This window comes from Heterodontus francisci, chromosome 44, assembly GCF_036365525.1.
Source record: "Heterodontus francisci isolate sHetFra1 chromosome 44, sHetFra1.hap1, whole genome shotgun sequence".
In the NCBI taxonomy this organism is placed as follows: Eukaryota; Metazoa; Chordata; class Chondrichthyes; order Heterodontiformes; family Heterodontidae; genus Heterodontus; species Heterodontus francisci.
Genome location: NC_090414.1, coordinates 7,493,959 through 7,506,067, shown reverse-complemented (window position 1 = coordinate 7,506,067; position 12,109 = coordinate 7,493,959). Strand labels below are relative to the sequence as shown.

General features: G+C 48.0%; 1 protein-coding gene across 1 annotated transcript; it reads right to left on the bottom strand.

Annotated features, from left to right (window-relative positions):
- Positions 1–1,772: 1,772 nt before the first annotated feature.
- On the bottom strand, positions 1,773–2,666 carry LOC137356054 (probable G-protein coupled receptor 139; the record flags this gene model as incomplete). The annotated part of the gene is made up of 1 exon (XM_068021796.1): positions 1,773–2,666. A coding segment is annotated over one exon (894 nt), but the record flags the coding sequence as incomplete, so codon positions are not given.
- Positions 2,667–12,109: the final 9,443 nt, after the last annotated feature.

The following is a 12,109-nucleotide window of genomic DNA, read 5'->3' as shown; positions in this document are numbered from 1 at the left end:
TTGTCGGTTTTCTGGTGTGTGAGTGGGTCTTAGTAACACACCAGCTGGGATTAGCACAGGCCTGGTTTGAAATACCCCTTTCCTGTTTTGTGCATAAGACTCAGTACTAATCCAGCTGCGATTATCATCGGCCTGGCTTGAATTGGCCATTTCGTGATTCGGGCTTTGGACTGAGTCCCACTCCAAATTGGATAAACACAGGCTAGATTATATGTGGGACTTTGCTGGTGATTGAATTGGACTCAGTACCACTCCAGATGGTATTCACAGCGCTGTGGTATGGATTGGATCATTCCTGGTGTTTGAGTGGGTCTCTGTGCCACTTCAACTTGGATTGAAACAGGCCTGGAATTATTTGCGTCTATCCAGGAGTGGAAGTAGGACTCAGTATCACTCCAACTGAGATTAACTTTGGCCTGGCTCGAGTTGCTCCATTCCAGACGTGTGAGTGGGACTCAGTAACATTCCAGCTGGGATGAACACATTCTTGATTTGAATTAGCCCTTTGCTGGTTTTTGAATGGGACTCAGTATCACTCAAACTGGGATAAATAAAGGCCTGGTTTGACTGGCACTACCCTGTTATTAGTGTGGGGCTCAGTACCACTGCCCTTGGGATTAACAGAGGCCTGGTTCGCCCTGTCACTTGCTTTCTCTTTGAGTGGAACTCAGTACCACTCCAGATTGGGTTAACATAGGCTTAGTTTGAATTGGCACTTTGCTGATGTGCGAGTGGGGCTCAGTACCATTCCACCTGGGGTTACCACAGGCTTGGTTTCAATTGACCCCATCCTGGTGGGTGAGTGCGACTCAGTACAACAATGCCTGGATTAAAACAAGCCTGGTGTGCGTGGGCCCTTTGCTGCTGTGTGAGGGGACTCTGTACCAGCTAAGCTGTTTTTAATGAAGGCTTGGTTGGAATGGGCCATTTCCTGGTATGTGATTGAGTCTCAGTACCATTCCAACAGGAATTATCACAGGCCTGCTTCCAACTGTCCCTTGCACTGCCAGCATTTTAATTGGCATGCAATGTGGCTGTTTGATGTCACCTGCACTGCGGCCATTTTAAGTGACATGTGCTGCGGCAATTTGAAATCATATGCACTGTGGTCGGTTTGAAATGAAAGCAATCCACGGCGATCATTTTCAATGTTTTCTGTCCAGGGCAGTGAATGTAACAGGTTATAAATGAGAATAAAGGCGCATAAAGGATAATAAATTATCAACAGTCCTAAAGGATTATAAAGATTAACAAAGTGCTATGAAGAATTATAAATAGTTTATAATGGTTATAAAGGTCTGAAAATGTTTATAAATGATTATAAAGGGTTATAAATAATTAGAAGGATTCTTTTTGTTATAAAGGGATTGTAAAAATTGTAAAAGTTTCAGATTATGACTGCAGCTTCCAGTCACCCACTCCCCGTTACCCTGGGAAAGTGGCCCACCCGCACTTCCGGTCACACAGGAAACAGACTCCGCCCCCAGTCCCCGTCACCCTGGAAATAGGTCCCGCGCCCACTGACCCTCACCCTGGAAGCAAACCCCGCCCCGACTCCCTGGTACCCTGGAAACAGACCCCGCCTCCATTCACCCTAAGCCCGGAAACAGGCCCCGCCGCGACACCCCGTCACCCTGGAAGCAGGCCACGCCCCACTCCCCCTCACCCTGGAACAGACCCCATCCCCCACTCTGTCTCCTTGGTGACCGGCCCCGCCCCCGCTCTGTCTCTAGGGTGTCATGCCCTGCCCGCCAGTGATTCAGTTCCTCTGATCATTGAATGAATTTAACAATTGTAGTAAAGGGAAATTTCACCACATTCTTCAACTGCTCTCGGAACTGAGTCTGGGTCACGGCGTAAATCGCAGTGTTTGTGCAGCAACTGAGGAGTTGCAACATGAAGCCCGGTTCCAGCAGAAACCGAGGGAGATAAACAGACTTATACCCCAGATTATACATCCGGTTCCATATCGAAAACACCATTAACACTGCCCACAACAGAATGAAATTCCCTGAGATAACTAACAGTAAAATGATGGATTTCCTTCGCCTCTCCATCTCTGGGTCGCTTCGACTCTCCCCACTGCTGTGAGCCCGGAGTCTCCTGCGTCCTCTTCTGCTCGCTAAAATGTGTCTGATGGTGAGAGCATTGAGCAGCAGAATCACAACAAATGGGAACCCCGGGGTTATAATGTTGTGGAGGAACTCGATTGTTGTCCAGACCAGAGAGAACTGAACATCCAGTGTTACAGAACAAAACCAGGGATCGTTCATCAGCAAATACCGACTTGTTAACATAAAATACCAGAAGATGTTCTTTAAACAGCTCAGCACAGTCACTGTTCCCACAACCACAGCCGAAGTTTTCTCACTGCAATATTTACTTTTCAGCTTCTGGCAACAAATAGCCACAAATCGATCAAAGGTGAAAGTGACGGTGAACCAGACTGAACAGTCTGTGGCTACGTAAAGCAAGACAGCGTGGATATTACACACGGGGATGTGCCACAGGAATAGAAACCGTTCCTGATAAACAATGGGAATGTGTCTCAATATCAGGTCCAGGATAATGACCAGTAGATCCGCCGCTGACATGGCCACCAGGTAGCGAGTGACACATTTGGAGAGACCGCACTTTCCCCGAGACAGGATCCCAATCGTCAGCAAGTTAACTGTGAGGAAGGGAAATAAACAGAGAAATTATACATCAGGCTGGAGCAAAGTTACCAGTTTGATTGTGGACTTATTGAGATTTATAAATGCGTTCCTGTATCTAGTGATGTTTTAAAATGATTGAACCTGAATGAACAAACGGGAAGATCTGTGATACAGTGGAAGACAGGAGAGATTAAATAATAAAAGGATGATATTTAAATTGTTAAACTGAACGTTGATCATAATCCTACCCCTACCTCCTACCGCCATCTGTTTAAAAACTGTTCCATCTCTAATCTCTCCCAGTTCTGAAGAAGGATCATTGACCTGAAACATTAACTCTGTTTCTCCTTCCCCACAAATACTGCAAGTCCTGATGAGCATTTCCAGCATATTCTGCTTTTATTTCAGATTGCCACCATCTGCAACACTTTGCTCTTGTGTGGAAAGTTAAATGTTGAACTGATTGAAAGATTCTGCGTCAAAGCCTGTAGTGTGGTATGGTGTGGTGTGTGTGTGTGTGCGCACGCGTGCATGTGTGCATGTGTATGTATGTCTGGCTCAGGACTAGGGTCTGACCTTTGTGTGAGTGCGTCTGTGTGTATGTCTGGATGTCTGGTTCAGTGGCACACCAGTGCCTGCGGTGTGATGTTCGTGTGTCATGAATGTGTGTGTGTCTGTGTCCAGCTCAGTGCCTGGGCTGTTATGCGTGTGTGAGTGCATATGCGTGAGAGAGAAAGAATGTGCATGCGCATATGTGTGTGTGTTAGACAGAATGTGTGTGTGTGAGAGAGAGAGAGAGATTGCGTGTATGTGTGTGTTTCTGAGAGAGCGTGTAGCTGTGTGTTTGAAAGAGCGTGTGTGCATACACCTGAGAAAGAGCGTGTGTCCGTGTGTGTGTGAGAAAGAGAATTTGCGTGTCTGTGTGAGAGAGACAGCGTGTGTGTGTTTGTGTGTGTGTGTGTATGTGTTTAACAGAGAGTGTGAGTTTGAGATAAAAAAGCATGTACGTGTGTGTGTATGTGTCAGTGTGTGTGAGAGAGTGTGTGTGTGTGTGTGGTTAAAACAGAGAACGTGTGTGTTGTGAGAGAGATAGTTTGTGTATATGTGCATGTATGTCTGTCTCAGTGCTGAGTTGTGACCTGTGCGTGAGTGCATCTGTATGTCTGTATGTCTGGTTCAGTGGCACACCAGTGCCTGTGGTGTGATCTGCGTGTGTTGTGCGTGTGTGTGTGTATGTGTGTGTGTATGTGTGTGTGTAAGTTTGTGTGTGTGCGGCACAGTGAATAGGCTGTGATGTGTGTTTGATTGCTTATGTGTGAGAGAGACAGAATGTGCATGTGCGTATGTGTGTGTGTGTTAGACACAATGTGTGTGTGTGAGAGAGAGAGACTGTGTGTGTGTGTGTGTTTGTGTTTGTGAGCGAGAGACATCGTGTGTGAGAGAGAGAGAGAGATCTTGTGGGTGTGGGTGTGTGTGTGTGAGAAAGAGAGAAAACGTGTATATGTGTGTGTGAGAGAGAGTGTGTTTGTGAGAGAGCCTGTGTGATTGTGTGTGTTTGTGTGTGTGTGATAGAGAGCATGTGTGTGTGTCTATGTGTCAGTGGGAAAGAGAGGGAGAGAGTGTCTGTGTGTGTGTCTAAAACGAAGAGTGTGTGTGTTGTGTGAGAGATAGCTTGTGTATGTCTGCATGTATGTCTGTCTCAGTGCTGAGTTGTGAACTGTGTGTGAGTGCGTCTAGATGTCTGCATGTCTGGTTCAGTGGCACACCAGTGCCTGTGGCGTATGTGTGAGAGTGAGAGAGAAAGAACGTGTGTGAGAGAGAGATAGCGTGTGTGTGTGTGTGTGTGTGTCTGAGAGAGCATGTGTGTGTGCGCGAGAGACAGATCATGTGTGTGTGTGAGAGAGAGCTTGTGTGTGTGTGTGTGTGTGAGAGAGAGAGTGTGTGTGTGTGCCCGAGTGAGAGAGAGATAGGATGTGTGTGCGTCAGAGTGTGTGTGTCTGAGTGTCTGTGTGTGTGCGTGTGTATGCGTCTGAGAGATTGCGTGTGTGCGTGTGCACATGGGTGTACGTCTGTGTGTTTAGTTTAGTTTAGAGATACAGCACTGAAACAGGCCCTTCGGCCCACCGAGTCTGTGCCGCCCATCAACCACCCATTTATACTAATCCTACACTAATCCCTACCACCTACCTATACTAGGGGCAATTTATAATGGCCAATTAACCTATCAAACTGCAAGTCTTTGGCATGTGGGAGGAAACCGGAGCACCCACGCAGACACAGGGAGAACTTGCAAACTCCACACAGGCAGTACCCAGAATTGAACCCGGGTCGCTGGAGCTGTGAGGCTGCGGTGCTAACCACTGTGCCACTGTGCCACCACTGCACACTGTGTGTGTCAGAGTCTGTATGTCTGTGTGTGTGCGAGTGTATGTGTCTGAGAGAGCGCGTGTGTGCATGTGTACGTGTGTACGTGTGTGTATGTCTGTGTGTGTGAGAGAGTGACAGCGCGTGTTTTGTGTGAGTTTGAGAGAGAGCGTGTGTGTGCGCGTCTGAGAGAGCATGTGTGTGTGTGAGAGAGAGACAGAGTGTGGGTGTGAGAGAGAGTATGTATCTGTGTGTTTCTAAGAGAGAGCGTGTGTGTGTGATTGTGAGAGAGACACCATCTGTGTGTGAGAGAGAGAGAGAGCATGTGTGTGTGTGTGTGTGTGTGTGTCTGTGTGTGTGAGTGTGAGTGAGAGGCAGCGAGTGTTTGTGGATGTGTTTGTGAGAGGTAGCATTTGTGTGTATTTTTCCGAGAGGGAGCGTATGTGTGAGAGAGATAGCGTGTGTGTATGCATCTGAGGTACAGTGTGTGTGTGTGAGAGAGAGTGCTTGTGTGTGTGTGTGTGTGTGTGTGTGTGTGTGTGTGTGTGTTTGTGTGTGGAGAGAGCGAGAGAGAGTGTCTCTGAGGGAGAGAACACGTGTGTGTGTGTCTGAGGGGCAGTGTGCCTGTGCATGAGGGAGAGCGTGCATATGAGTTTGTCTGAGGGAGAGAGAGTGTGTGTATGTGTGTGTGAAGGAGAGATAAAGTGTGTGCGTGTCTGAGAGAGGGCGTGTGTGCGTGTGTTTGAGAGCGAGAGAGCGTGTCTGTTTGTGTCTGTGACTGTGTGTGTGCGAAAGAGCGTGTGTGTGTGTGCATCTGAGAGAGCGTGTGTGTGAGCGAGAGAGCTTGTGTGTGTGAGTGTGTGTGTGTGTTTTTTGTGTGAGAGAGAGTGTCTGTGTGTCTGAGAGCGAGCTTGTGTGTGTAATTGTGAGGGAGACACCATCTGTGTGTGTGAGTGAGAGAGAGCGTGTGTGTGTGTGTCTGAGTGTGTATGTATAAGAGACAGAGAGCGTGTGTGTGTGAGAGAGACAGCATCTGTTTGTTTGAGTTTACGAGAGAGAGTGTGTGTGTGTGCGCCACAGGGAGAGAGCGCGTGCATGTGTGTGAGAGAGAGACTGCGTGTTATTGTTTGAGAGAGAGAGTGTGTATGTGTGTGTGTTTGTGAGAGAGAGAGCGTTCGTGTATCTCTGTGTGTGTGTGCTTGTGTGTGTGAGTTAGAGAGAGTGCGTGTGTGTGCGTGTGTCTGAGAGAGAGTGTGTGTGTGAGAGAGAGAGGGCGAGAGAGAGAGAGCTCGTGTGTTTGCGTCTCTGTGAGTGAGAAAGAAATAGCATGTGCGTGTGTATGACAGTGTGTGTGTTTGTGTTCGTCTGAGCGAGAGAGAGAGTGTGTGTGTTTGTGTGTGTATGTGTGTGTTGGTGTGTGTATATGTGTATGAGAGAGCGAGAGAGAGAGAGAGTGTGGGAGAGGGCACGTGTGTTTGAGTATGTGAGTGAGAAAGAGATAGCATGTGTGTGTGTGTTGGGGTGTCTGAGAGTGTGTGTGTGCGTGTGTGTGTGTTTGTGCGTAACAGAGGGTTTGTGTGCGTGTGAGACTGTGTGTGTGCGTCTGAGAGTGTGTGAGTGTGTGTTTGCAAGAGACATAGTGGGTCTGAGTATGTGTGTGTGAGATAGAGAGAGCATGTGCGTGTGTGTGTGTGTGTGTGTGTGTGTGTGTGTGTGTGTGTGTCTGAGAGAGAACATGCGTGCTGGTGTGTGTGTGTGTGTGTGTGTGTGTGAGTGAGAGGCAGCGAGTGTTTGTGGGTGTGTTTGTGAGAGATAGCATTTGTGTGTATTTTTCCGAGAGGGAGCGTATGTGTGAGAGAGATAGCGTGTGTGTATGCATCTGAGATACAGTGTGCGTGTGTGTGTGTGAGAGAGAGTGCTTGTGTGTGTGTGTGTTTGTGTGTGAAGAGAGAGAGAGAGAGAGAGAGAGAGTGTCTCTGAGGGAGAGAACACGTGTGTGTGTGTGTGTGTGTGTCTGAGGGACAGTGTGCCTGTGCATGAGAGAGAGCGTGCATATGAGTTTGTCTGAGGGAGAGAGAGTGTGTGTATGTGTGTGTGAAGGAGGGAGAAAGTGTGTGCGTGTCTGAGAGAGGGCGTGTGTGCGTGTGTTTGAGAGCGAGAGAGCGTGTCTGTTTGTGTCTGTGTCTGTGTGTGTGTGCGAAAGAGCGTGTGTGTGTGTGCATCTGAGAGAGCGTGTGTGTGAGAGAGAGAGAGAATGTGTGTGTGTGCATGTGAGAGAGTGGGCTTGTGTGTGTGCATGTGAGAGAGATATAGCATGTGTGTGTGTCAGAGAGTGTGTCTGTGTGTGTGTGTCTGAGAGTGTTGCTGTGTGCGTGCGTACGTGTGAGTATGTCTGTGTTTGTGAGTGAGAGAGAAAACACGTGCGTGTGTTTGAGAGAGAGCAAGTGTGTGTGTGTGACTGTGGTAGTGTGTATATGTGTGCGCGTCTGAGAGGGAGAGAGCGTGTGTGTGTGTGAGACAGAGAGCTTGTGTGTGTGTGTGCGTGTGTTTATGTTTGCGTGTGTGAGAGAGAGGGGGAGAGAGAGAGAGCACGCGCATGTGTGTGTGTGAGAGAGAGCTTGTGTGTTTGTGTCTGAGAGAGTATGTGTGTGTGATTGTGAGGGAGGCACCATCTGTGTGTGTGTGAGAGAGAGAGAGCGTGTGTGTGTGCGTGTGTGTTTAAAGACAGCGAGCATGTCTGTGTGAGAGAGACAGCGTCTGTTTCTTTGTGTTTGAAAGAGAGAAAGAGAGAGTGCGTGTGTGTGCCAGAGAGAGAGAGCGTGTGTGTGAGCGAGAGGGAGAGTGCGTGTGATTGCTTGAGAGAGAGGGTGTGTGTATCTGGGTGTGTGTCTGCTTGTGTATGTGTGAGTTAGAGAGAGTGCGTGGGTGTGCATGTGTCTGTGAGAGAGAGTGTGTGTGAGAGAGCTCGAGCTCATGTGTTTGCGTGCCTGTGAGTGAGAAAAAGGTAGCATGTGCGTTTTTGTGACACTGTGTATGTGTGTGTGCGTCTGAGAGAGTGCGTGTGTGTGTTTGAGTGTGTATGTGTGTGTGTGTGCATGCATGTGTGTATGAGAGAATGAGAGAGAGAGAGAGAGAGAGAAAGAGAGAGTGAGAGAGAGAGAACGTGTGTGTGGGTATGTGAGTGAGAAAGAGATAGCATTCTTGTGTGTGACAGAGTGTGTGTGTGTGTGTGTGTCTGAGAGAGTGTGTGAGTGACAGACTGTATGTGTGTGCGTGTGAGTGTGTGTGCGTGCCTGAGAGTGTGTGAGTGTGTGTTTGTAAGACACATAGTGTGTCTGTGTGTGTGAGATAAAGAGAGCATGTGCGTGTGTGTGTGTCTGTGAGAGAACACGCGTGCATGTGCGTGTGTGTGTGTGTGTGTGAGAGAGAGAGAGAGAGAGAGAGAGCAAGTATTTGTGTGTGTGCATCTGACAGAGAGCGTGCGTGTGTGTGTGAGAGATAGTGTGCTTGTGTGTGTTTGTGTGTGTGTATGTCTGTGTGTGTGCACAGAGAGAGAGAGAGAGAGAGCGACTGAGGGAGAGAGCACGTGTGTGCCTGTGCGTCAGAGAGAGAGCGTGCATGTCTGTGCGTCTGAGAGAGAGAAAGCGTTTGTGAGTATAACAGAGAGCGCATGTGAGTTTGTCTGAGGGAGAGAGAGTGTGTGTCTGATGGTGTGTGAAAGAGAGAGAGAATCTGTGCGTGTGTGTGTATGTCTGAGAGAGGGCTTGTGTGCGTGTGTTTGCGAGAGAGAGAGCGTGTCTGTGTGTGTTTGTGTGTGTGTGTCTATTTGTGAAAGAAAGAGCGTATGCGTGAGAGAGATAGCTTGTGTGTATGCATCCGAGAGCGTGTGTGTGTGTGCGAGAGAGAGAATGTGCGTGCATGTGAGAGAGAGAGAGAGTGCGAGGGTGTGTGTGTGAGAGAGCTCGTGTGTACGTGCGTGAGTGAGAGAGAGATAGCATGTGTTAGTGTCAGAGTATGTGTGACTGTCTGTGTGTTTGTGTGTGTGTGCATGTATGTGTCTGAGAGAGTGTGTGTGTGCGTGCGTACGTGGTAGTGTGTCTGTGTGTGTGTGAGAGAGAAAGCACGTGCGTGTGTTTGAGAGAGAGCAAGAGTCTGTGATGTGACAGCGATAGTGTGTATGTGTGTGTGTGTCCGAGAGAGAGAGTGCGTGTGTGCGTGTGCATGTGAGTGTGTGTGAGAGAGAGATCAGAGAGAGAGAGAGGGAGAGAGAGAGAGAGCATGTGTGTGTGAGAGAGAAAGAGCTTGTGTGTATGTGTGTGTGTGTGCTTGTGTCTGAGAGAGAGAGTGGGTGTGTGATTGTGAGGGAGACACCATCTGTGTGTGTTTTTGAGAGAGAGAGAGCGTGTGTGTATGTGTGTGTGTAAGAGATAGAGAGCGTGTGTGTGTCAGAGAGACAGCATCTGTTTGTTGGTGTTTGAGAGAGAATGCGAGTGTGCGCCAGAGAGATAGTGCGTGTGTGAGCGAGAGAGAGAGTGAGTGTGATTGTTTGAGAGAGAGAGTGCGAGTTTGTGCGAGAGAGAGCGCGTGTGTATCTGTGTGTGTGTGCTTGTGTGTGTGTGTGAGTTAGAGAGAGTGCGTGTGTGTGCGTGTGTCTGAGAGAGAGTGTGTGTGTGACAGAGAGAGAGTGCTCGTGTGTTTGCGTGTCTGTAAGTGAGAAAGAGATAGCATGTGCGTATGTGTGACAGTGTGTGTGTCAGTGTGCGTCTGAGAGAGAGAGAGTGTGTGTGTGTGTGTTTGTATGTGAGTGTATGAGAGAGAGAGAGAGAGAGAGAGAGAGAGAGAGGTAGAGAGCACGTGTTTGTGTGTATGTGAGTGAGAAAGAGATAGCATGTGTGTGTGTAACAGTGTGTGTGTGTTTGCGTGTGTCTGAGAGAGTTTGTGTGTGTTCATGTGTGTGAGTGTGTGTGTGATTCTGTTTGACACAGTGTGCGTGTGTGCGTGTGAGAGTGTGTGCGTGTCTAAGAGTGTCTGAGTGCGTGTTTGTAAGAGACATAGTGTGTCTGTGTATGTGTGAGATAGAGAGAGCACGTGCCTGTGTGTGTGTGTGTGTGAGAGACAGAGAAAGAGACAGAGAGCACATGTGTGCGTGTGAGTGTGGGAGCGTGAGTGAGTTTGTGTCTGTGTGTGATTATGTGAGAGAGCGTCGGTCTGTGTGTGTGACAAAGAGGGCGCGTGTGTGTGTCTGAGAAACAGCGCGTGTGCCTGTGCTTGTGAGAGAGAGAGCACGTGTGTGTCTGTGAGGGAGAGACAGCGTGCGTTTGTGTGTGTTAGAGAGAGATTGGGGAGAGAGACAGTGCGTGTGTGTGCATGAGAGAGAGCACGCTTATGTGTTTGCGTGTGTGTGAGTGAGAGAGAGGTAGCATGTGTGGGTACCTGTGAATGTGTGTCTGAGAGAGAGAGCGAGATAGCTCGTGTGTGTGTACACGAGATTGAGAGAGTGATAACATGTGTAAATGTGTGAGTGTGTTTGTGAGTGTGTGTGTGTGTGTGTGTGTCTGAGTGTGTGTGTGTGTCTGTGTCTGTGTGTGTGAGAGAGAGACAGCGCATGTTTGTGTGTGTGAGAGAGTATGTGTGTGCATCTGAGACAGAATGAATATGGGTCAACCAGCCCAGGAAATTTATCGCATTACCGAGCTGCTTCATTGTGTATTCGGGTAAACCAATCCAGGTTAATAATCACCATGCTGAGCTGGTACAGTGTGAATATGGGTCATGCAGCCCAGGTTATTGATCGCAATGCCGAGCTTGTACAGTGTGAAAACGGGTCAACCAGCCAAGGATACCGATCACAAAGCCGATCAAATACATTATGACTATGGGTCAAAGTTCCCAGGTTACCAATCCATGCCAAACTGTTGAATTGTAAATATGGGTCATACAGCCCAGGTTATTGATTGCCATGCTCAGCTGGTATCATGTGCATCTGGGTCTACCAGCCCAGGATGCTGATCACCATGCCGAACTGCTGCAGTGCGAATATGAAACAAAAACAAGAAATGCTGGAATCACTCAGCAGGTCTGGCAGCATCTGTGGAAAGAGAAGCAGAGTTAACGTTTCGGGTCACTGACCCTTCTTCGGAACTGACAAATATTAGAAAAGTCACAGATTATAAACAAGTGAGGTGGGGGTGGGGCAAGAGATAACAAAGAAGAAGGTGCAGATTGGACCAGGCCACATAGCTGACCAAAAGGTCACGGAGAAAAGGCAAACAATATGTTAATGGTGTGTTAAAAGACAAAGCATTAGTACAGATTAGGTGTGAAGAAACTGAATATTGAACAGCAGCAAGTGCAAACCTGAAGAAAAACAACCTGAAAAAAACATTGGGTAAGCAAACTGAACAAACTAAGATGAAATGAAATAAATGCAAAAAAAGATTGTAAAAAATGTAAAAAAGAATGTAAAAAAAAGGAAGAAAAAATAACTAAAAATGAAAGTAAAATGGGGGGCTGTCATGCTCTGAAATTATTGAACTCAATGTTCAGTCCGGCAGGCTGTAGTGTGCCTAATCGGTAGATGAGATGCTGTTCCTCGAGCTTGCGTTGATGTTCATTGGAACACTGCAGCAATCCCAGGACAGAGATGTGAGCATGAGAGCAGGGGGAAGTGTTGAAATGGCAAGCAACCGGAAGCTCAGGGTCCTGCTTGCGGACTGAGCGGAGATGTTCCGCAAAGCATTCACCCAGTCTGTGCTTGGTCTCCCGAATGTAGAGGAGACCACACTGTGAGCAGCGAATACAGTTTGTTCAGTTTGCTTACCCACTGTTTCTAATATTTGTCAGTTCCGAAGAAGGGTCACTGACCCGAAACGTTAACTCTGCTTCTCTTTCCACAGATGCTGCCAGACCTGCTGAGTGATTCCAGCATTTCTTGTTTTTGTTTCAGATTTCCAGCATCCGCAGTATTTTGCTTTTATTGCAGTGCGAATATGAGTTAGGCAGCCCATTATATGAAGCGCCATGACGAGATGGTACAGAATGAATATGCCCCAACTAGCCCAGGATACTGATCGGCATCCCGAGCAGCC